General features: G+C 41.0%; 1 protein-coding gene across 3 annotated transcripts in view; it reads left to right on the forward strand.

Moving 5' to 3' along the window:
- Positions 1-4,173: 4,173 nt before the first annotated feature.
- LOC308395692 (atlastin-2) overlaps positions 4,174-26,006 on the forward strand; it is a 38,323-nt gene continuing 16,490 nt past the window's right edge. For 2 of the 3 annotated variants that reach the window (XM_080880628.1, XM_080880629.1), the window contains exons 1-5: positions 4,174-4,252; positions 17,024-17,310; positions 18,371-18,505; positions 21,544-21,648; positions 21,781-21,831. In XM_080880628.1, coding sequence (XP_080736754.1) covers positions 4,192-4,252; positions 17,024-17,310; positions 18,371-18,505; positions 21,544-21,648; positions 21,781-21,831 — 639 coding nt within the window. In that variant the 5' untranslated portion in view covers positions 4,174-4,191. Of the gene's footprint in view, positions 4,253-8,310; positions 8,460-17,023; positions 17,311-18,370; positions 18,506-21,543; positions 21,649-21,780; positions 21,832-26,006 lie in introns of those variants that run through there. The other variant, XM_080880630.1, reaches the window with a different exon arrangement.

The following is a 26,006-nucleotide window of genomic DNA, read 5'->3' on the forward strand; positions in this document are numbered from 1 at the left end:
GGCTTCAAACAAATGATGAACGCACAGATGTGGTGCAGAATGTGCCCTGAAAATCCCACTCTAGCGGACAAAAACAGCTTTTTATATGGACGCAAACGCACGTTGCAACTTCTTATCTGGTGCGCGTCTTTTATTTTGACAGCGAATGCGCACATGCGGACCACTTATGTGCACCCGTGTAAATAACATAATGTTCTGCCGGGTGTGTTGTGAGTTTCATTCGATTTCTGAGTCGACAAGTGTCTTTGTTACTGGGACCAGTAATTTTAAGAAAGGCCCCCATTAGAACCCATGAAAAATGCAAGAAATGCATTATTGCTCAGTCTGCAATATCTTTCCCGGAACAAACACCAATTGCAAATAACATACTAAAAATAAACCTGAAAGATCTGTTTAGAACAGCTACTATGTTGCAAAGAGTGAACTACCACTGGCACAATTTAGCAGTCTTTGCAAACTTCAAAAAGCAAAGGGCCTCGATCTTGGTTCCACTTGCCTCTTACCCGTGACTTCAGTGGAAATTTCAAATTCAGGATCTGACACAGACTGATTCATGTCCTACACAGTTCTTACAAGTTCATAGAAATTTCTGTTCAATTAGAATCAAGTATTTGAGTTGATGATTGTAATTTTTATTCAATGTTGTAATTTGCGTTTCAACAATTTTTTGATTAATGTTTTGTTTCCGTTACAATAATATACTTTAATGTATAATATTGTAAAGGAAACAAAACAGGAAACAAAACATAAATCAAAAAATTGCTCTCTTTTTTATTCGGGCTACTTAAATTTATTTTGGGCTACCAAAAACCGTAGAGTCCCTGCCCGAAGGGCTACCAGGGAATTTGAAATTTTGCGAGCCCTGCTTAGCCTTGCACGCATTCTTATTTTAAACTTAATCTGGAATTCATTGCAAACTGTTTGTGCGGAATATGAATGACAAGATTTTGTTTTTCTACAAGAGTTAGTAAAAAACATCTCCAGTGTGATCAAATCTTCTTGCCAAACATCCACAGCTTGGCAGTGTATACAGCACTATAATGACCAGACCTAATTCTTTTGAAAACCATACATCTTTCCACAGGTCTCAACTTCATCAGACATCACCTAGACACAGAGCTGGATGATGCTAGGGCAAACAGCGGCCTATTCGACTAAGATGATGGACCCATGGGGTCAAAAAAGCCAGAAGCAGGGCTGGAGAGGTACCTTTCATGTCCATTCACTGGAGGTGTGGATCTATTGCATAGCGTCCCTCACATCAAGAAGCTGTTGATCAAAATCAATACTGCTCTTCCTGCATCTGGAGCTTGTGAAGGACTTCTCAGTCATGCAGGACTCCTGTTTACTGCTAAACAGTTGAAGCTTCACAGAAAGAACCTTGAGAGCAAACTGCTGCTGAAGCTTAACCATCACCTTACTGAGTCAAGAAATGGCACATTTTTGCTAAATATGCAGAAATAAATGCACACCCATACAATGTATGGTAAACTGAGCTCCCTTGTATGTACATTAGATTAGATTAGATTAGATAGAACTTTATTAATCCCTCGGGTGGGTTCCTCTGGGAAATTCGATTTCCAAAAAAGCACAGCACCGACAGAAGTTACAGAGTTACAGAATATTATATATATATATATATATATATATATATATATATATATATATATATATATATATATATATATATATATATATATATCAGCCACCTCCTGTACATGGATGACATCAAGCTGTATGCCAAGAGTGAACGAGACATCGATTCACTGATCCACACTACCAGGCTATACAGCAATGACATTGGAATGTCGTTCGGACTGGAGAAGTGTAGTCGGATGGTAACAAAGAGAGGGAAGGTAGTCAGAACTGAGGGGATTGAACTACCAGAAGGCAACATTGCAGACATAGAGGACAGTTACAAGTACTTGGGGATCCCGCAGGCGAATGGGAACCATGAAGAGGCCGCTAGAAAAGCTGCAACCACCAAGTACCTGCAGAGGGTCAGGCAAGTCCTGAGGAGTCAGCTGAATGGTAAGAACAAGATCCGGGCCATCAACACGTACGCCCTGCCCGTGATCAGGTACCCTGCTGTTACCATGCATGGAGGGTTTCACCCCAAGTCCAGCACCCTGAGGCTGTACGCTAAGCGGAAGGAAGGGGGCCGGGGACTGGTGAGTGTCAGCACCACAGTCCAGGATGAGACAAGATGGCCCCAACTGACCGAGTGCTCAGTGAATACCTCAGGCAGCAGAAACCCAAGAAAGAGGAGGGAGACGAGGAACCATCATGGAAGGACAGAGCCCTGCACGGTATGTACCACCGGCAGATAGAGGAGGTGGCTGATATCCAGAAATCCTACCAGTGGCTGGACAAAGCTGGACTGAAAGACAGCACAGAGGCACTAATCATGGCAGCACAAGAACAAGCTCTGAGCACAAGATCCATAGAGGCTGGGGTCTATCACACCAGGCAAGACCCCAGGTGCAGGCTGTGTAAAGATGCCCCAGAGACAATCCAGCACATAACAGCAGGGTGCAAGATGCTAGCAGGCAAGGCATACATGGAACGCCATAACCAAGTGGCCGGCATAGTGTACAGGAACATCTGTGCGGAGTATAACCTGGAAGTCCCGAGGTCAAAATGGGAGATGCCCCCAAGGGTGGTGGAGAATGACCGAGCTAAGATCCTGTGGGACTTCCAGATACAGACGGACAAAATGGTGGTGGCTAACCAACCGGACATAGTGGTGGTAGACAAACAGAAGAAGACGGCCGTAGTGATCGATGTAGCGGTTCCGAATGACAGCAATATCAGGAAGAAGGAACACGAGAAGCTGGAGAAATACCAAGGGCTCAGAGAAGAGCTCGAGAGGATGTGGAGGGTGAAGGTAACGGTGGTCCCCGTGGTAATCGGAGCACTAGGTGCGGTGACTCCCAAGCTAGGCGAGTGGCTCCAGCAGATCCCGGGAACAACATCGGAGATCTCTGTCCAGAAGAGCGCAGTCCTGGGAACAGCTAAGATACTGCGCAGGACCCTCAAGCTCCCAGGCCTCTGGTAGAGGACCCGAGCTTGAGGGATAAACCGCCCGCAGGGGCGTGCTGGGTGTTTATATATATATATATAATACACACACACACACACATATATATATATAAATACAGAGACAATATAAATAAAATATACGAAGGGGATAAATAGAATAAATAGGAATAAAAATAAAAATACAAGTGAATTGCACATTTCAAGTATTGAGTCTATTGCACCGTTGACTATTTACAAAAGTATTGCACAAAAGGTATTGCACAGTGAGGTGAAGAGGCACTACAGCTTAGTTGTTCCCCCCTCCTTTGTCCTCCTGTTTCCCCTCCCTCTCCCCTCCAGGGAGGAGTTAAACAGTCTGATGGCGTGTGGGACAAAGGAGTTTTTAAGTCTGTTAGTTCTTGTCTTTGGGAGAACCCTTCATGAGGAAGATGTCTCGTTCTGTTTTCTCTGAGGCTGCTGTGCCATTTGGAACAAAAATGAATATAAAGTTTACAGCATATCTTGTCAGTGGAAATTGTTTGCACTGTTTATATATTTATATTATTTACTGTAGGTATTGGTGAAAAAAGCTTGTTGAAAATCTGAAATCTTGAAATTAGAATTGTTGTGCCTTATTTTGTTCATGTTTTTACATATATTCCGTTTGAAAATACTAAAATTTGTATATTTATTTTTTTTGGTTTGTCTGATAGCATTTATTTATAAAATAAATCAGACATTTCAAACGGTTACTCGCTACTTGAGTAGTCTTTTCACGAAGTACTTGTTTACTCTTACTCGAGTAACTTTTTTGAAGACTACTTTTCACTTTTACTTGAGTAATATTTTAAAGTAATGCTACTCTTACTTGAGTACAATTTTTGGATACTCGACCCACCTCTGCTTTTGGATCCACTTTTTTGACCATTTAAAGAAACCGAATTTTGAGGTACTGTTGAGTCCACTTCCCTTCTCAAAGGTGTCTAATTCCTACCTCTGGTATTTACCTAGTAATATTGCCATAAAACCATGGAAAGTGAGGGCTGCAGAACAGAAGCCAACTTACACGAGGAACAGGCCGGTTGTGTATTTTAGGACCCCACGGACATTACTGCCGCTCTGAGTTCGGTGACGTCAGAGCGGTCTGCCGATATTTGCGGGTTAAGAAAGATGGCGGCTGAGAAGAGCAGGTTGAAACAGCGGAGTCATAAAAGCAGCATATTTAAAGAAGGTAATTAATGCTCTGAGACTTGAAAGATTCTAGTAAGAAGAGTTTTTGTGTGGTTTTAACCGCAGTGTGTTTGTGCGCGTTTGATAGATAACAACGGTTATGAAATGACAATGCAGCGCTCCGCTTCGCCAAATATTCGCCTCAGCCGTTGTTTCGCATATTATTGCGAATTTGAGCTTCCCGCTGTGTTCGACCGATAAAATATCACTGAAAAGATTGTTTTGATTATGACACTGAGCGTGCGTTCTTTGAGCCGGGGACGACTCATTCTCGCTGTGCAGTGTGTTGTTACAATAAAGCCGGTGTGAAGCCACTCAGCTCTCCTCACCTGCAGCTGAATCTGTTTGTTTTTCCTGCTACTGCTTACCCCTTGAGCTGATGTTCCTTCTTGTAGAACATGTCATTATAACAGCCGCTGAACCGATCTGTCAATGTACAGTAAATAGAAGCCTGTATTCGTCTATTATCTAGCAACTAGCTAACTTAACTTGCTGTGTAATTTTAGCTAGGCTAATGTACGACGCACTGGATAACGAGGCGCTATAACAGCGGACACCGTTACAAATGTAATATAGCTTTATGCCTTAGGCCTTAGGGTACACACATTACAAATTAACTTCGAATTCCAACTAAAGTTAAAATTGCCAGTTGAATGGCTTTCCTCTCTTATTAAGAAATTCATGAAATTAACATTTGTAAATGAAGATCTGAATTGAAAAATTCAGCTTTTTAATTCTCTAGTATCGACGAAACTTGTATTATTTTTGCAAGAGCTCTGATTGTGCACCCTTGATCTCAAATGTAAGTCAACGATTTAATGGACAGAGGTCAGAAGGAATAAGCAGTGAGGTAAGTTTACCTTAATACTGGAATGCTCTACTATTTAGCTGTGGAGCTTCAAAGAATTACTTGCCAGTAGTTGTTACCTGTCACTGGAAAAAATAAAACGCATAAATGGTAAATGGCCTGTATTTATATAGTGCTTTACTAGTCCCTAAGGACCCCAAAGCGCTTTACATATCCAGTCATCCACCCATTCACACACACATTCACACACTGGTGATGGCAAGCTACATTGTAGCCACAGCCACCCTGGGGTGCACTGACAGAGGCGAGGCTGCCGGACACTGGCGCCACCGGGCCCTCTGACCACCACCAGTAGGCAACGGGTGAAGTGTCTTGCCCAAGGACACAACGACCGAGACTGTCCAAGCCGGGGCTCGAACCGGCAACCTTCCGATTACAAGGCGAACGCCCAACTCTTGAGCCACGATCGCCCCTAAGCAATGCTATCGTGGTTTTCGTGAAAGACACCCAGTATCAGGTTAGAGTAGTTCATAATAATCTGCTTACAAGGTTCTCAAGGATACCAGGACAGCTGTGTTGGTTTCCCTGAGCTGGCTGTTTAGGAAATCTTGGATTTTTAAAGTTTACTAACTCCTTAGTCTGTTTGGGGAGTGTTGGTGGACTGTAATATCAAAAAGCCTTCACTGTTCTTTACCCTGTTTTTAAGCACAGAGTTTCTTATGTCATTGAAGAAGAAGCTGGAAATGTTTGCTGTTAAAGATGTCATGGGATTTGTATGTATTTGTGCTGGTATGTTTATTATCTTGACAGATTCAAGTTCAGACTGAATATTGCAACAGCACTGATGCTTATAGACCTGTACTTATTAGCCTGATCCTAATGGGAATTCTTAGGGCGTGGTTATTGGTTTTGCAATTCTCTGATAAGCCCTGGGCTTCTTCATAGAAGCACTTTAAGACAGATTAGCAGAATTTTGACTGAATATAGTTTCTAATGTGTTTTAATAGCAAAGGACAGACACTGGAGAAATGTTTAAATTGGGCAACTTGCTGAAAGGGTGAATCTAAAGGGGGCGTGGCATGTAGACTGTTTATTTTCAGGGTTCCATAGCGTTATTTATTTTAGATTTAAATTTAATGCCCTGTCCTACCTATGACATGACAGCCTTACCTATCTGCTTTTGATGTGGAGGAGTAGCAGCTCTACTCTGAACCCCTCCCGAATGACTGAACCCATCCATCCACCTTTTCGAGGCAGAGCCCATCCACCTTTTACAAATCAGGCCTAGATTAATAGATTTACTGCATTTCCCAAAAACCATGAGCAGTCTGGTGGCAAAGTTGGCAGTCTACAGTAGTCCTTTTTAGCAAATGGCTGTGTTAGCCTTGCTCCATCTTAATAATTACACCAGCAGCAGAAAACAAAATACACTGTCCTGTCCAGCAGCTTCACGCTGAAACTTTACCGTGTCTTGCCAACATGGGTACAGACACAAACTGTGACTTCTCGTGACGAAAAGTCTGAACTCACTCACTGAAAATACTTGAAAACAAGCTAACTTCTCCACCTGCTCTGTGTCATCGCACACTGTCTCTTTGCGCTCTTTTTACTTTTCCTCTTCTCTCCCACCTTGTGCTACCTTCACCCATCATATGCAGGAAATTACATTTTTCACAAGCAGTTCACAATAACTGAAAGAACCTTTTTTTTTTTTTTTTAAACAATGTAAATATGTTTTTAGTCATTTTACATAAACTTTGACTTTTAACAAAATGCATTTACTCAATTTCCTTTTCTTTGTAATCTTACTTTACTTTCTTACTCCACTTTACTATCTATCTATAAATCTAAAATTAGTAAAACATAACTGAAGTTTTAGATTATAAATACAGTATGAGGGAGATGGATGATAGATATTAATAGATGGATCTCTTTGAAATCTTCATCCAGAAGAGTACAGTATGTTTATGCTTGGATACATTAATAGCTTTGCATTATTCACAGTTCAGATGATCTTCATTTGTCTAATGGTGTACCTCAGTGACCCCTCTGAGTTTATCAAATATCTGAAACAAAGAGTTTCTAGATGTCTTCCTCCCTTTCAGTTAACTTTATTCTGATTTGCTGGCCCTCGTAAGTAGAACGTTAAAGCACGGACTGTCTTTTTCATATAGCATAAGCAACATCATAGCATAAGCAACATCACTGCTTCTATGACAAATTGAATGGGGACCAGGTCACCCAAAGAGTTAAATCTGTCCTGGTTACATGTCTCTATTCAATCTAAGTGGCTCTGTAGGTCAGTGAAGCATCACTGCTGCCATACAAGGAGCTTTACTCATCCAAAGGTTAAAACTGACTTTTGTAAATAGTGGTTTTATTTACTATACACTTCAGGTCAGGCCTGCAGTTCCGTAATGGCAATAATTCCTCTTAGAGGACTATAATCAAGAGGAAAGCTGAGGCTTCTAGAATTAGACTGGGTTTTTTTCCCCCATCCAGCAGACTTTCACTTCGACTGCCAGTTTATTGATTCCTGCAAGGAGACTCAACCTTCAAGACTACAGCCATGCTATATAGAACATATTCACACTGTAAAGAGTGCTTAGTTTAATGCATTTATTTGAAAATGGCAATAATGGTATTGCATTTGTTTAGAACTGTCAGCATTTTCCCATAAATAAAAGGCAATTAATTATTTTATTCTCTAAATACTCTAATATTCTATATTCTCTAATATTCACGTAAAGATTATTTTGGTAGTCAGTTTGTGGCTAATCTGTCAGTTAATTTTTATTAGTCAACGATTATTTATTCACTCCTTTAATCTTTGCTTCCTGTAGGCATACCTCTTGTTCCAGGCTACAGTGCATATTTGCTTTACCTGTTCAAGTTGCCCAGCTATAAATGTCACCCTGCTGTCTCTTCTCCAGCCAATTAAAATAATGACCCATGAAACATATGAATTTGAAGTCAGTGTTTTCAACCAATAACTGTAGAAAACATGGACGACCTAACAGCTTGTCCCCTGGTGTCTGGCTCCAGTATAGGTCATAAACCCCGGCTCCTCCATGTTATCAGATTTTTCACAAATATGCTTTATGCCATTATTAGCAATTCTCATTGTTCAAGGGGTCTCCTTTCTCACAGGTTGGATTCTAGTTAATAACTTAATGCTGTTATTGGGGTCAACGTCATCATGACAGCTTTGACTGGCAACTGTTGTTACAGAGAAACTTGCCTATATCTAATCTGGAATGGCTGATAGAGCCAGGACGCGGAGAGGAGGGCCAGGATTTACTTTCCAAAACCACGACTGTTTCAAACTGACAGCATGAGGTGTTCTGCAGTAAACTGGATTAACCGACAGAAGGACCAGAGGCCTAACTGCACTTTTTCGGTAAGTTGAATGTGTGTTTGTAAGATAATCAGAAATTAACATCCTGAGATAGCTAGCTTAGTTGAGCAGTCATCTGTTGGGGAAAGCCGTGTTTGGTAGCTAATCCGTGCATGTGAATGAATATACCTTGACTAAACAAGTCACTCTGAGCTTGAATGTACATTAAAGTCAGTGCTGTACAGTCAGAGCTCTGCTGCTGTACTCAATGGAAAGATGTTCAGACCTGCAGTTGAAGATCAGGCACTAAAACTGTTTATAAGAGCAATGGAAAAATGCCACTCTAGCTGCTCAGTCACTAACTAACATGACAGTTACTGTACTTTTTATGAGTATTATTCTGTAAGAGCAACAAGTTAGACTCTCCTTCAGTTCTTTTGGAGAGCTGATTATAAAATATATGCAAATGGCAGCATTTTTGTGTCTCCCTTACATCTGTAATGACAGTAACACCAAATTAATAAAAGAAAATGCACTTTAAACCCTCATTGATGGATTTCATTCAGTTTTAACAGAAGAAGAATTACTGAAGATCGAAAATGTTCTCACAATACAGCCTGTAAAATCAGTCCCAGTTTCTGATTTCCGTTTGTGTCTTACACAGCTGATGTTCACAAACTAAAAGAAACAGGATTATAATAGGAAAGCAGGGGTATCTATACACAGCCTTGTACCTGGGGGCTTGCTTGTTGTGTTAGAGACTCCATGATAGTTCCTCCTCTTGCTCCCATTTCTTAGGTTTCTGTTGCCTGAGGTATTCACTGAGCACATTGGTGGTGGCCATCTTTCTGGTGTAGTTGTGGATATTCGTTGTCTCGTCCTGGACTGTGGTACTGACACTCACTAGTCCCCGGCCTCCTTCCTTCTTAGGCATACCTTCCTTCTATTTAGGCGTACAGTCTCAGGGTGCTAGATTTGGGGTGAAACCCTACATGCATGGTAAGGAGCTTCCATGTCTTGATGACAGTGGCTTCTATGTCTGCATTGCTATTGCTGCATTCCATAGTCTACCAGAGGCCTGGGAGCTTGAGGGTCCTGCGGAGTATCTTTGCCGTTTCTAGGACTTCGCTCTTCTGGACAGAGATATTGGATGCTGTTCCTGGGATCTGCTGGAGCCACTCGCCTAATTCCTGACAATTGCTGCATTCTGTAGTCAGTATCCATAATGATCTCACTGAGGGGGTTCAGGCCTATGCAGAACTGGAACATCTCCTTGGTAGATCCCGCACTTGATGGTGACTTGGGCTATGGGCTTGAAGTTGGCCTCTAGCATTGTTTACCACATCTGCATTGGGTTCCTGATGAAGGCTGTTAGGGACCCGTTGATCTTGTACAGTTCTAGGCATGCCAGGATCCATTTGTGGTGCATCGAGTCATAGGCCTTCTTATAATAAATCCAGGCAGTGCACAGGTTGGTGAACCTGGTCTTGGAGTCTAGCACAACTGTTCTGTCTGCCAGTAGCTTTGCCAATTCCTTTATGTGCCCCCTCTCATGTGTTGAGCCATATGCCTATTCATTTTAGCTACTATGATACCTGACTAGAGCAGGGCGATATGACCAAAAATATTTATCACGATATACATTTGAAAATTTGCGATAACGATATAACTGATGATATAATTGACACTAGACAAAATATTTTACAACTCCACAACTTTATTAGTGCAAAAAAGACCAAACAAACATCAATGTATTTTTACTTAAACAAGCAGCTGTTTTTTATTAAAAATTTAACAGTGCAAATGCAAATTCCTTGCTGACAGTTTAACCAAAAGGCATTTCCAGTGGAAATTGGCCGACATATCCTCAGCATAACCAAGGCATAATCGCCTTGTGCGTATGAAAACAAAGGCACTGCTCATGCGCGTTTTACCCATATACCTATCGCAATATTTCATTTTCTTACCGTTGCCCAACATTATACCAGTATTACCGTGAACTGTATAATATGGCCCAGCCCTATACCTGACAGGAGCTTCCATGGGGTACTGAGGTAGGGTATTGGCCCGTAGTTTGATGGAACTGGACCCTTCTAAGGATCCTTGGGGAACAGGACTGTCCGGCCTTCAGTTAACCATTGTAAGTGTCTTGACTAGCAGCTGCTTCATTTGCACTGTTAGATTCTCATAGAGTGCAGTCAGTTTCTTCAGCCAGTAAGAGTGAATCATGTTAGGGCCTGGTGCTGTCTAACTCTTTACATTGGAGACCCTTTCTTGGATGTCTGCCACTGTGATTGTTACTGAACCCTGTTCAGGCAGGGTTTTGTGGTCTGCTCTTATATCCACCAGCCACTGAGCATTGCCATTATGTGTTGCGTCCTTTTCCCATATGCTCTTCCAGTATTGCTCGGTCTCAAGCCTTGCTGCTGTTCTCATACTGTTCCCCTGACACTGACATTGGTTTATTCTCCTGCCTTCTATTTCTCTAACCCTAACCCTCTTGAAGCGGCTGGAAAAGGCTCAGTTTTTGCTTGGCAGTTTCTAAGGCCTCGGTTATGGGCAGCTTGCTATACTTCTTGGGCAGCTTCTTAATTTCCCCTTTCTGTAGCTCCGATAGTTGGCCAACCACCTTCCGCACGTCTTTGATCTGTCGCCTGGATTAACAAGGTCCGCGTCAGGTGTTGAGTAACCAGGACACACAGATGACAAGTGGAACAAGACAAAATAAGTGGGCAAGAGACAAAAATAGGGCGCTGTTGGAAGCTGCTACATAAGTAACCCCAGCGGAAATAGTTGCATGAATGGATGAGGGACCTATGGAATTTTCCATACCCAGCATCCAGATTGATGGCGAAACTAGTAGCTCAGTGTTCCAACATTTGGAAGAAGGAACTGCTCTCACGGCTAGAGATTAATGAGGTACCACCCAAATGCTATGTCATTTGGAAGTCAGCCACTTCCTCTATGTTGCTGCATGTTACATGCCGAGCAGCTGAGAAATAGAAGGCAGGAGAATAAACTAGCTGTTCCCAAAGGAACAATCCAAGGTGTACTCTCAGTGGCAGGGGAACAATATGAGAACAGCACCACCAAGGCTGGAGACTGAGTAATACTGGAAGAGCATACGAGAGAAGGACGCAACACATAACGGCGATGCTCAGTGGCTTGTAAATCTAAAAGCAGACCACTGCACTAACCCTGAACAGGGTCCAGTAACCATCACAGTGGCAGACATTTAAGAAAAAGGTCTCCAGTATGAAGAGTTGGACTGCCACCAGGCCCCAGCATGGTTCACACCCACTGGCTGAAGAAGCCAGTAGGTTGTCAGTGAGCGCCTAACTACACAAATGAACCAAAGGATCAGTCCCATCCAACCACCGGCTAATAACTTGCGTCAGTACCACGTGGAGGCTTCTGGCAGGCACATGGGTCAATACATCAGCGGGGCACATAAAGGAATTGGTAGGAGTATCAGAGGAGCAAAACACCAGCTACTGGTTGACAGAGCAGTTGCCCAAGACTGCTAGACTAGGCTGACTAACCTGTGCACTGCCTGGATTGATTATAAGAAGGCCTATGACTTGATGGCTCACACTTGGATCCTGGAATTCCTAGAATTGTACAAGATCAACAGGACCCTAACAGCCTTCATCAGGAACTCACTGGTGATGTGGCAAACAACACTAGAGGCCAACTTCAAATCTATAGCGCAAGTCACCATCAAGTGTGGGATCTACCCACTGCTGTTCTGCATAGGCCTGAACCCCCTCAGTGAGATCATTACGGATACTGACTACGGAATGCAGCAATTGTCAGGAATTAGGTGAGTGGCTCCAGCAGATCCCTGGAACAACATCTAATATCTCTGTCCAGAAGAGAGCAGTCCTAGGAACGGCAAAGATACTCTGCAGGACCCCCAAGCTCATAAGCCTCTGGTAGATGACCTGAGCTTGAAGGATAAAGACCGGCCACAGGTTTGAAAGGGGGAGAGAGAGAGAGAGTGAGTTTTTTTTTTTTTTTTTTCCTCAACTGAGTTTGTTTCAAGTGTTCTTGTTTAAAAGGGCAAAATTAGGTTCTTAATTAGGTGTTGTTCACAAAGTTAAATGTTCAATACTCTGTACATGTTATATCGCTAGAGAGAAATGATGTGAAGCATTAACCTCCTAAGACCCGAACTCTTCCACGGCAGGCATTTTTAATTTCTCTTTGATATTTGGGCTGATTGGGTTCTCATGAATGTAAAAACAAAGAATTACCAGATTTTATTTTTTTTAACCAGATTTTTGTTCCTAAGAAAAATGAGAGCCACATATGAGGATATTCGTTTAAAATGTTGATAGAACAGTAGCAGTATAATGTCCTCGTAAGTGGATATCAGGCCCTTGTAGAGCAAAATTAAATATTTTGGTCTAAATAACCCAAAATGTGATGTCCACATATGTGGACGCCAGGTCCTAGGAGGTTAATATGTTGTCCAGTACTCGGGCAGCAGCTCAAACAATGCTAATGATGTGTGTTTGTCTCTTGTTTTCCTGCAGGTGACCACCATTGAATTCTGACCACTTTATTTCAGATTTGAGAGATACACTTCACATTTTACAGTTTGTAATGATTCTTTTCTCCTTTTGATTACAGGAGCCGCCCTCAGCACCACCCAGAAAACAACAACAGAAAAATCATGTTATGTGTTCACTCTTGATGAACACACTGTTCATGACATGTTGGGTTTGTCCATCTTATTGGCCGAGCGGATAGTGGAGGTCTGAAGACTTCCCTCTGAGGGAGCTGCTGGTGAAGATTATGAGTCCTGTTTGATCCCTGCGATGACCGTCAGTCCTCCTGATGTCACAAAAATAATGTCTTTCTCAGTGGGTCAACAGAACATCTGGCACAGGACAGGTGTAATTTATAAAATAAAAATAAAAAAATAAGCATGAAGCTTCTCCTAACCTTTGGACCCAGAGAACCGCCTTGGCCCTGCCTCCAGGGTGAATCTGTTGATTATGTGGACTCTGGATCATGTTATGAAATTAGAAGAAGTAATCACACTTCTGTGAAACCTTCTGCTGCTGTGTTTTTCAATCTAACATTTTATTCAAACAAAGTGCTTTGAGAGTGTATAATGTATCTAAAACTGTTTAAATCTTCAGTTTTATAACACCTAAGTCTTATGTTAAAATCTGAAAGGATAGCATTAACAGTAAAAAAACAAAAAAAACAAACTTTAAACCACATTTTTTAGAGTCTCAGCAGCTGAATAACAGTTATTAAGATTATTTTAAAATGAACCTAGAATTGAATTTACACAAGGTCCTGAATAATCAGGTCCCATCTTAATGGCCTTATAGCACCATATCACCCCATTAGAGCACTTTGCTCTCAGACTGCTTACTTGTGGTTCCTTCAGTATTTAAAAGTAGAATGGGAGGCAGAGCCTTCAGTTTTCAGGCCCCTCTTCTGTGGATTCAGGAGACAGACACTATTTCTACTTTTAAGATTAGACTCAAAATATATATTTTTTCCTTTTTTTAATAAACATATTGTTAGGGCTGGATCAGGTGATCCTAAATATTTCCTTAGTTACATTGCAAGGTCCAGGCTGCTGGGAGGTTCCCATGAGCAAATGCAGTCAAAATTGTAGAAGAAACTGAGTGTTTCTTCTTCAGTTGCCCCTTTCACTTTGTTTATACACCTCTGCATTTCGTTATTATTTATTATAAATCTCTGGCTCTCTTCAATAGCTTGTCCTTTCCCTGTCTTCTTCCCCTTACCCTAACTGGTCAGGGGGCCAGATGGCTGCCCCCTGTGAGCCTGGTTCTGCTGGAGGTGTCTTCCTGTTAAAAGGGAGTTTTTTTTCCCTTCCTACTGTTGTCAAAGCACTTGCTCATAAGGGGTTGATGAGCAAGCTTTTTGGGGTTTTCTCTGTTGTATTATTATAGGGTTGTGGGATCTTTACCTTACAATAAGGCAACTGCTTCTTTGATTTGGAACTATATGAATAAAACTGAATTGAAATTGGAAAAGTGTCTGTGTTTTGGAGGTATTGGCCATTTCTCATATTTATAATATTTATTAGAGATTATATTGTTGTCACCGACCCCCCCCCCCCCCCTTTTTTTTTTTTTGGTTTCTTTCTTTGTTTCTTTCTTTCTTTCTTTCTTTCTTTCTTTCTTTCTCGTGAGAAGTCATGTATTTGATCAATTTGTAATTGCATTGACAATTTGTAATGACAATAAGAATATTGTATGTAAAATTTGTCTTGGAATGCTTCCAATTGTAAAAATTTACCATTGTCATGGTGATTAATAAAAATACCATTATCATGAAACTTTCTATATCCAGTGTTTTTTCTATTTCTGATAATGGTTCTCTTGTTCCATTGAGTAGAACCATGTAAAGTTATGGGTAAATATCATCTTCCACTAATAAAGTATTTGTTTGTGGATTTTGGCTAGGTTTACAGACAACTTTGTATTATCAAAGTCGCATATTATTGGAAAATCCAGACCTCCCATTTAATAAAAATTTCACAGTAATTTAACTTCCTCAAATGTACCTATTCAGAGTTGACGTCACAGCTCCAGGGCACTGATCTTTTAAGTACTTGTGCGTTGCAGTCGCAGGACGACTGTGATATTCTCACACACTTTTCAAAGTCTCCCTTTCATCTTTCTTCCATCTTCTCCACCCTCCTGTTATGCTGTGTTTTAATGGTCACACTACATTTTTCTTTGTTAGTACTGAGTGTAGTCTTGGCAGGCAGTCAAGGCGATACTCTCCAATGTATTTCTGTAGTATATTGTAGTTCTTAAACCATATAAGTGTTTCTGTAATATGACACATCAATAAAATTAGATGTTGAGCAATTTTCCTAGTCATTGTTATCGATGACAATGTGTAGCTGTGTCAGATCAACAGTTAGCTGTAAAAAGGATGTTACTGCAGCTGTGGCTACAACCGTAGCTTGCCTCCACCAGTGTGTGAATGTGAGAGTGAATGAATAGTGGCATTGTAAAGCGCTTTGGGTGCCTTGAAAAGCGCTATATAAATCCAATCCATTATTATTATTACTATTACTGATTAAGATTGTGTGATTTGCGTCATAATCTTTGTACTGTTACCTTGTGACAATTGCTTGTAAAGTTGGTGTGAACCATTAAGGTAGCCCTGTAATGACAGGGCTACCTTAATGTAACTGTACAGTTACTGTACTCTAACTGTAGTTTTGCAGGCCATTTCACTAATACTGGTAACACACAGATCGGGGAGTTTCTGACTTCCAGCATAATAGAAAATTAAGTAGACTATAATGAGCTTATTATATTAAGTTATAACATGTGCATCTTTATTACTCTTACTCTTCATGCTTATGGTTCTATTAAATAAGAACTGAATTAACCTCCTAAGACCCGAACTCTTCCACAGCATGCATTTTTTTTATTTGGGCATATTGGGGCCTGATGAATGTAAAAACAAAGAATTACCTGATTTTTTTTTTTTTTTACCTTATTTTTGTTTTTAAGAAAAATAAGAGCCACAAATGAGGGTATTCGTCTAAAATCTTGATAGAACAGTAGCAGTATAATGTCCTCGTAAGTGGATATCAGACCCTTGTAGAGCAAAATTTAGTATTGAAGTCTAAATAACTCAAAATGTGATGTCCACATATGTGGATGCCAGGTCCTAGGAGGTTAAAGGAGGTATTAATTGGCTCACCTCTGTTCTTTGTGCCCTCAGTACACACTCTGGACTCTTTATTTGCCTACTGGTGAAATAAATCTGTAAGGATGTAGTGGCATTTGAGTCTGTCTGAAAACCTATTGTCTCTCCTGTGTATTTTTTCAGTCATTATTATATATGTTTAGCACCCACTAACATCTATTTAATCTATTCCTAATCTATATATTCCTTTCTATTTCTTATTTATTTGCTTTATAAATACATTTGGCTCGACTTTGCATTGAGAGATGAGTTTCATTATCACCCCAACCGGTCGCAGCAGATGGCCGCCCCTCCCTGAGCCTGGTTCTGCCGGAGGTTTCTTCCTGTTAAAAGGAAGTTTTTTCCTTCCCACTGTCGCCAAAGTTCTTGCTCATAGGGGGTCATATGATTGTTGGGTTTTTCTCTGTATCTATTACTGTAGGATCTACTGTACAATATAAAGCGCCTTGAGGCGACTCTTGTTGTGATTTGGCGCTATATAAATGAAATTGAATTGAATTGAATTATCCAAGTCAAAAATAATAGAAATGGTCTCCCATATAATAACAGGATCAATGTAGCTGCCACCCACCCCTCCAAACTCCACACTGATTTTTAAAGAATCTGGAAGTGAGTGTAATTTATCTAAGCACTCACAACCAACTGTTTCACAAGTGGTTGTTATATGTAGAGTTGCCAAAATTAAATTGCTAGAAAGTCATGTTATATTTAACAGCAATGTTCATGAATGTTGAGACAACTGAAAACGATATTTTTTTGCTACAAATGATAATTGATAATAAGAACACAGGCTGTAAATCCCTTTAATTGGCTAGTTATTGCTTTGTACCAGTGAACAGTCATGACCAATCATTTCTGCATTCTGAGCCTTCAGACACATTTTAAGCTTACTTTCCCCCTCTCAGGTGGCCACAGTTTTAAATCATGCGCATCCCAGATGAGGTGTGAAGAGGAGGACTATGACCTGCTGGAGGAGGAAGAGGAGGAGAAAGTGGGCAGGCCCCAGCCTGTGCAGATTGTAGTGGCAAATGAGGAGGAGCATTCATTCTTCCTGCAGGAGCAGGTGCTGGAGCAACTGCTGCTGCAGAAGAAGGTCCAGGACCTCCATGTGGTCGTCGTCTCTGTGGCTGGAGCTTTTCGCAAGGGCAAATCCTTCCTGCTCGACTTTATGCTTCGTTACATGTACAAACAGGTAACCTGTCAAGTTCTGTGAAATTCAAATTGTTAGTTTCATCATAATCCTGCTGACAAACATCACCAAATATATCCATTGACCTCAACTCTCGTCTTGGTGGAGCAGTCAAAAGAACCACTGAATGGCCCCACTCTGGCAAAATACAAATGCAAACTATACACCACGATAATGAGCTTATGGAATCTGGTTTTCCTGAATTAATCATTAATTTCAGAATTGGCTTGTTTCAAAATGTTGAAAGTTGTAACGCTGTGAATAATGCTGTACACATATTTGATTTATCTGAGTGTGGCTACTATTAACTGCGGTAGCAGTTTCTGTGTCCATTAACAGTTAATGTTCATAACCATCACTGGGTGCTATGTCAAGCAGATGAGTGCTGCTCTTTGAAGCAGTTTCTGTCAACATACTGTTTGAAGTCTAATCCACACTGACGATGAAGATTGGGAAATTTGGTTTACTAGGAGCAACTGGAACAGTCAGTATTTATGATTTTATGTTAAGCTTATACTGCAGTGTTCATATCACTGCAGATGCAGCCCAATCCATCAGACTGCTCCTCTTTCCCCTTGCTGGTGAAGAAGACCCCGAGATACTTAAACTCCTGCACTTGGGGCATCAGCTTGTCTCTCACTCGAAGTGGCCCTTTTCTTATTGAGGACCATAACCTGTAACTTGGAGGTGCCAATACTCATTCCTGCCACTTCACTCAGCTACAAACTTCTCCAGTATGAGCTGGAGGTCACCTGCTCAGAAGAGATTATAAGGCCACCAAGGTGAAAGCTTTCTGCCGCTTGGCTACCCCTAGAAATTCTGTTCATAAAACATTATAAAGAGAGCCGGAGGACAGAGCAGCCTTGGCGGGGTCCCATCAAAAATAAGTCCAACTCATTGCTGGCAATACAAAACAAACACTTGTAACAGTTATACACAGACAGACAGACTAGCTTGTAACAATTGACTGGACACCCCCCCCCCCCATAAACACAAGGCTTTCCACATGTTTGCGTGTGAGTTTGGAATGCAGTTTGTTAGCTATACTCTTGTGATCTTCCAGTCATCTGATTCGTGGCTCGGCGGTGTGGAGGAACCTCTGACCGGCTTCACTTGGCGGGGTGGTTGTGAACGGGAGACCACGGGCATCCAGGCGTGGAGCGATGTGTTTGTAGTGGAGAAACCAGATCACAGCAAGGTCTGTGTCACAGCATCTTCTAGGCTGTTCCTTTTAAAATGTGGTGTGGGTATGTGTGTATATGTGTATAGCGTGAAAAAATGTTTCACCCCGTACTGATTTATTTATTTTTTGTTAACTTAAATTTGTCAGATCATCAAACAAATTTAAATATTTGACAAAGTTGACACATGTAAAAACAGAAATGGGTTTTTTAAGTGAAGGCGTTTATTATTCAGGTGAAAATACAGACCTATATAGCCCTGTCTGTAAAAGTAATTCCTCCTATGCCATCTTTGTAAAGCTGAGTTTAATTTCTCTAGCCACACCCAGGCCTGATTACTGCCACACTTGTGACAAATGGTGAAAAATGGAACATTGGTAAACCTTCCCAGGAGTGGCTGGACAAGAACTGAACAAAATTGCTCTAAGAGCTCAGTGACGACTCACAAAAGACTCCAGCACAACATCCAAAGTAGGTCTGACTTGCCTCAGTTACTGTCAGTGATACCGACTATGGAATGGAGCAATTGTCAACCACCTAATCTACCTACCACACAACTTGGATCTACCTGAATGACATTCTGATGTCTGTAGTGTAGCATAGGCGGATGGTAACAAAGAGAGGGAAGGTATTCCAAACTGATGGGATTGCATTACCAGAAGGCAGCATTGCAGACATCGAGGGCAGCTACAGGCACCTGGGAATCTCATAGGCAAATGGGAAATGGGAACCACGAAGAGGCCGCTAGGAAAGCTGCAACCACCAAGTACCAGCAGAGTGTAAAGCAAGTTCTGAGGAGTAAGCTTCATATGAAGATCAAGATCCCGGCAATCTACACTTACGCCCTGCCAGTGATTAGTAGCATCAGAAACCGAAGACGGAAGAGGAGTAAGGAGAAGAAGTAAGGATGATGGAACGGCAGGCCACTACTTGGCCACTGTCAGAAGAAGTGTCTGACATCCTGTCAGTGGGTGGACAAAACTGGACTGAAAGACAGCACAGAGACGCTAATCATGGCAGCACAGTAACAAGCCATAAGTACACGATCCATAGAGGCTAGGGTCTAACACACTAGGCAAGACCTCAGGTGCAGAATGTGTGAAGATGCCCCTGAGACAATCCAGCACATAACAGCAGGGTTCAAGATGCTAGCAGACAGGGCATGCATGTAATGCTACAACCCAGCAGGCATATTATACAGGAACACCTGGGCTGAGAATGACCTGGAAGTCTCAAGGTCAAAATGAGACATGCCCACTAGGGTCGTCGAGACCTAAGATCATGTGGGACTGCCAGATACAGACAGCCAAACTGGTGATGGCTAACCAACCGTACATGATAGTCGTGGACAAGCAGAGGAAGACAGCTGTAGTGATTGATGTAGGTAGGGCTGCTCGATTATGGCAAAAATGATAATCACGATTATTTTCACTGAAATTGAGATCACGATTATTTGACGATATTTATTTCGTCCGCCAGAGCTTATATTATTTTTTTACATGCTGTAGTGCCATTTGTGGGAGCATTTCAAGTTGCTATACATCAATACAACTGTTATAGCCCATATTTTAAAAATGTGTATGCATTAAGTCCATAGTAACTACATTAATTGCAAAAAAGTGCAATAAACTACAAAAAAATTGAAAATCGTTTTTGTTTTTACATATATTTCTACTTGGAGAAATTTAAGAGGTTTATCCCTCAAAACTTTAAATACAAAAAAGTTGCAAAAAATAGTTTACAACAACAGGAAATTTATTTTGAGTGTCTTCATAGTTTTATTTTTGGAGATACAGCAATTTTTATATACTGCAGGAAAAACAAAAAAACAATCCTATGATGCAAATTTGCAAAGAATGTGCATGTGCATCAAAATAAACTATTTCCAGCAGTGCAATTCGAGTTCTAAGGCCTACAAGTAAAAAACTACATTTTCCGCAAAAATGACGTCACTTGCGATAGTTCGCGTTGACGTCTTGTTCAATGTGGGAAGTTCATGATCGGATCGGCAAAGCGTGTTTCTGGAATATTATGTTTTTGTTCCTGCAAGCTCTTTTTATGCAATTTTTGCAAAGCTATATGTGGAAGGAAACCGTGACCGAGGACAAGCTGATGGCATAAGAAGTACGTACAACTCCTCTGGTTTCATATGGAAAAAAATTTATTGTGCTAGCTTAGCGTTCAGGTTCTACAGGGATTTAAAAATAGTTACACAAAACGAGCATGCTGCTCTGACCGGCTTTAAAGGTTTAACAATAACAATGTATTGAATAATGACTTTAAAAAATAATATAAAATAGTGTGCAAATACTGATAACAGCGCAAATGTTTGCAATATAAGAAATAAATGAAAAATGTGAACTTTGCAGTGTTGCTCTGTGGTGCAGCTACGACACCATAGCAAAGTTTACACACTGTGTCTACTTGATCCACGTCTGACTCCGCGAAGCCATAATGTTTCCACACCACTTAAGTTTTTTTTTTTTTACCTCTCTTTTCAACCAACGGCAGTCCACTCCTCTCCAAATAACTTCTGCTTAGCTTTCCGAGCTTCCCTCGGGTCCTCTTAATTGTTGTGACGCGTGTTCGAAATGCAGAGCAGTGCGCTTGATTTGCCACATGGAGCAGCGCGAGAGTAAAGCATGAGGGAGGGGCTAATAATCGGCTCAGTCATTTTTAATGATCGTTGAAAGCCCAGATCGTAATCGTGATTAAAATTCGATTAATTGAGCAGCCCTAGATGTAGGTATACCAAGTGATACCAGGGGGCTGAGAGAAGAACTCAAGAAGATGTCGAAGATGAAGGCAACAGTGGTCCTAGTGGTAATCGGAGTACTCTCGTTACCCCCCCCCCCCCCCCCCCCCCCCCCCCCAGCTGGGCAAGTGACTCCAACAGATCACAGGAACAACATCCTTAAGCGCACAGGCCTCTGGTAGAGGACCCAAGCTTGAAGGATAAATAACGCCCTCGGGGGAGAGGGAAATTTAAAAAATATATATATTTATTTGTATGTATGTGGTGTGATGTTTTTATTTTTACATCATTTTTCCACAGGTTGCAGTTCTACTAATAGACACGCAGGGAGCGTTTGACAGCCAGTCTACCGTTAAAGACTGTGCCACACTATTTGCCTTGAGCACCATGACCAGCTCTGTGCAGGTCAGTCATCTTTTTTATTTCTAGTATATTCTAGTTGTCACATAAGAAACTCTTTAATTCATTGTGATAGTATAACAATAGAATATACATTTTTATCTAGAAATTATGGCATCAACATTATGTGTGTTTCAGGTGTACAACCTTTCCCAGAATGTTCAGGAAGATGACCTTCAGCATCTCCAGGTCAGTATCAGCCTGCAAGACAGCTTTACTATTTCTAGACTGAATCCTATAGCATAAACCCAATTCTCCAAAAAGTTGATTCTGTTCATCTGGACATAGCGTTTTGTGAGAGAAACGTTTCGTCACTCATCCAAGTGACTTCTTCAGTCTCAACTGACTGCAGGTTTCCCCAACCTTATAAACAGTACATTTGCATAATGACTGAAACCAGCCCACTGAAGGAACAATGGGCTGAGAGGTCAGTCAGCTGAGACTGAAGAAGTCACTTGGATGAGTGACGAAACGTTTCTCCCACAAAACGCTACGTCCAGATGAACAGAATAAACTTTTTGGAGATTTACTTTCCTAGATGATTGAGAATGCATCAAGACCCCATGAACCCAATTATTTAGGTTATTTCTTATGTTACGTTATTTCAGCAACAATTAAATGCATCAAATTAGGGTTGTAATGATTTGAGTAATTCAAATAATTTGATTATAAAAAAATACTTGACAGAGCTGTGTGTTAAATGATGTGTCATTTAACACACAGCTCTGTTGTGTGCTAATGTGTTAAACGATGTAAATGCGAGCGTGGGTTGTACTAGACCATATTTATTTAGGCTTTCATTAAAAACGTTTTACGTTGAAAGTGAAATAATATCAAATGTTGTTGTCATTTTAATTGCGTTAATATTTAAACATATATAAGCTTTTTCACAAGCCAATAAAAAAGTATGGTTCAGTAAACCTGAGGGTCGTTAGATTGGACACTGAACTGTTATTAATATAATTTAACATCTACACATCAGCAGCACAAAAACCTTGCATCAACCCACATAGCAAAATTTGTATGGCCCGGATCTGGCCCACACAATGTGCTTACACATGGCCCACATACCGCAAAGAATGACGGCCCTTTGGTGGCCCAGACCTGGTTTGCCAGAGGTGAACCACACATGGGCCAGCACAAGGCCAGTTAGAGACACACTGGAGGTCCTGTGCTGGCCCATGTGTTACCTCTGGCAAACCTGATCTGGGGCACCATTCTTTGTGGTATGTGGGCTGTGTGTAAGTTGTGTGCAGCCATGGGCCAGTTGCAGACACACTACTAGCCCAGTGCTGGCCCAGAACAGTTTCAGCTCTTGCCCCAGATGTCAGTAGGTGATCTGCTCTACCTCATGAGCTACAGCCACCCAGTGGGAAACATGAGTAAAGGGCAGGGGGGGCAGGGATAGCTCAGTAGGTAGAGTGGTGGCACCATGATCGGAAGGTCGGGGGTTCGATTCCACTGAACAGCTACCCTGAGGTACCCCTGAGCAAGGTACCGTCCCTACACACTGCTCCCCGGGCGCCCAATGGCTGCCCACTGCTTCACTGAGTGAATGGGTTAAATACAGAGAGGAATTTCCCCACGGGGATCAATAAAGTACACTTTCTTCTTTCTTCTTTCTTCTTTAAACCTCACTAGGTTTTGGATAAAGTGTATACTCACAAACCTGTCAAATCTGCATTTGAAACGTTTGCTACCATATAGTGCTGGGCCATATCATATTGTTCACGGTAATACCGGTATAACGTTGGGCAATGATAAGAAAATGAAATATCGCGATAGAATATGGGTAAAACGCGCATGCGCAGTGCCTTTGTTTTCATATGCACATGGCGGAAAAAGCATGGTGGCGACGGAGTATGAGAAGGGCGAAAGTGGATCGTTGAAAATGAAACAGATGAACCAGAATTGGTTTGTAAAAATGCTGCAACTTCAGTGGTGTGTAACTGGTTTAGCTTTCATCCGTCACATACACAACAAAGCACTATTTTTGGTAGAGCATGCTAGCGGGCCGTCGTTATTACCGTTTTTTTTTTTTTTGGAAAATATGGCACACTTAAAATCAATCCTTTGATTTTTCTGAAAATCGACAGTGCCCTTATAATCCCGTGTGCCTTATGTATGAATTCTGGTTGTGTTTACTGACCTCGAAATGATTTTATGCACACGGTGCTCGAAAATCTGTCAAATGTTTTAGTACGACTTTGCTAAGCTACAAACCCACACCGCTTGATGGATTGTCGGAGCATTACGGCTATCATAGGCAGGCGCCTCGCGGAGTGATACGTTCTGCGCTGTGTGTATAACGTCTTTTTATGTTTTGTGGATATTATACATGGTTATGCTGAGGATATGTTGGCCAATTTCCACTTGAAATGCCTTTTGGTTAAATTGTCAGCAAGGAATTTGCATTTGCTCTGTAAAATTTTTATATAACTTTAATGCATATAAAAAACAGCTGCTTGTTTAAGTGAAAATACATTGATGTTTGTTTGTTTTTTTGCACTAATAAAGTTGTGGAGTTGTAAAGTGTTTTGTCTAGTGTCAATTATATTGTCAGTTATATCGTTATCGCAAATTTTCAAATGTATATCATGATAATATTTTTGGTCATATCGCCCTGCTCTATTACCATAGCAGTATAGTATTGCAACATGGCATTTGGGTCTTCTTACTAAAATGGGAAAATAGGAACATAAATAGTGCCACCATTGCCAGACCTGGCCCACATCTAGTTGACATACACCCACCCATGACACCAGTCAGTCAGAAGTGCCAGCTTGATGCCGGATCTGGACCAGATCTGGGCCAGACCTGTCTGTTATGTGGGAAAGCACAGGGTAGACTTCAGAATGCTCAGTTTTCTTCATAGCAGCCACCACATTCCTTTAAAGTCTTTTAAAGGCTTGAAGACACAAACTCACTCATTCCCTGCACACTTAAACTTGCAGACACACATGCACAAAAACTCATAATATGCACACACACCCTTTCAGAGCTCTTTTTTTTCAAAGCTGCCTTTCAGAACTCTGATTAAAAGATGGAATAATCAAGAGATTACTCGATTACTAAGATAATCAATAGCTGCAGCCCTACATCATATCCACGCATGAAATGGACAAGCAGTTTATGAAAGCTGCAGTCTCTCCAAACAAGATAAGGTCAAATTTTTCTGTGACAAGAATCAAAGAAAAAAACAAACACCAAATGAAAAAATAATTGTTTAGCACTCTTTTTAAAAATCACTACAACAGCATAGGAAATGGCCCAGAAAGGTTAGTTTTTTATGTGCTTCTTTTCTCTGACCCTCTGCCTCCCACTGAAGTATCCCTCTGAAGTTTAAGAGAAAATGACAATTTTTCCATCGTATAGATCTCTTGTACAGAATGTATCCAATCTTCCATCGTTGGTGGTTCAAGCTTAAGCCATTCCCTTGTAAGAGGCTTTTTACTTGCGGCCAGTAGGATATACAAGAGTCTATTATCATTGGAATTCAATTTATCCACTGGTACATTACACAAAAATATGGTCTCAAAGGTTAAAGGAAAAACAAATGAAAACACATTTTGTAGATGTTCATGGATTAGAGACCAATACTGGCGAATAACTGTGCAATCCCAAAAAGATTTGGAAATGGTTAGCTCCATCTCCCCCACATCTCTAACATGTGTCACCAGTTCCCCAATATCTTTGTTAAGCAGGGGTGATGAAAAATCTCATAATTCTTTTCCAGCAAAATTCACGCCAAACATTAGACCCAGTGGTAGCCCACTATATCTTGCATGTGTGGTCCCAACACTCCTCTGTAATTGACAAATTACCTTCTTTTTCCCACATTGCTTTAATATACACAGTGCTGTCGTTTTTACACCGCAGGATGCTGTTATATAATTTGGAAATGATTTTGCTTTGCGCTCCAGATTTGGTTAATAATAAAAATGTTTCTACAAATTGTAATTCGTTTAGGTTCACTTTTAATTTTTGATTAAAATAATTTCTGACCTGTAGATATCTAAAGAAGTTGTCTGAACCTAAATCATGTTTACGTCTTAAAAAGCTAAAAAAAAAAAAAAAAAGCTCAAAGCTTTGGAATGCCCCCTTGTGGACAAATGAATAATAATTAGTTATACCTTTTGAAACCCAGTTCTTGAATCTATTATCGTAATGATTTGGGGTAAAATCTGAATCATATGCACACCATCTTAAAACCTTGGAGCCCTTTTCCAAACCGCGAATTCTTATTACTTCTTTCCAAGCAGATATCATTATTTGTAGTATAGGTTCGTCTGCCACGTTTATGTCCGATATTAAAGCTGTAACTGGTATTCCTTTGACTATTGTTCCTTCAACATCTTTCCATC

Source organism: Rhamphochromis sp. 'chilingali', assembly GCF_963969265.1.
Source record: "Rhamphochromis sp. 'chilingali' genome assembly, chromosome: 4".
In the NCBI taxonomy this organism is placed as follows: domain Eukaryota; kingdom Metazoa; phylum Chordata; class Actinopteri; order Cichliformes; family Cichlidae; genus Rhamphochromis; species Rhamphochromis sp. 'chilingali'.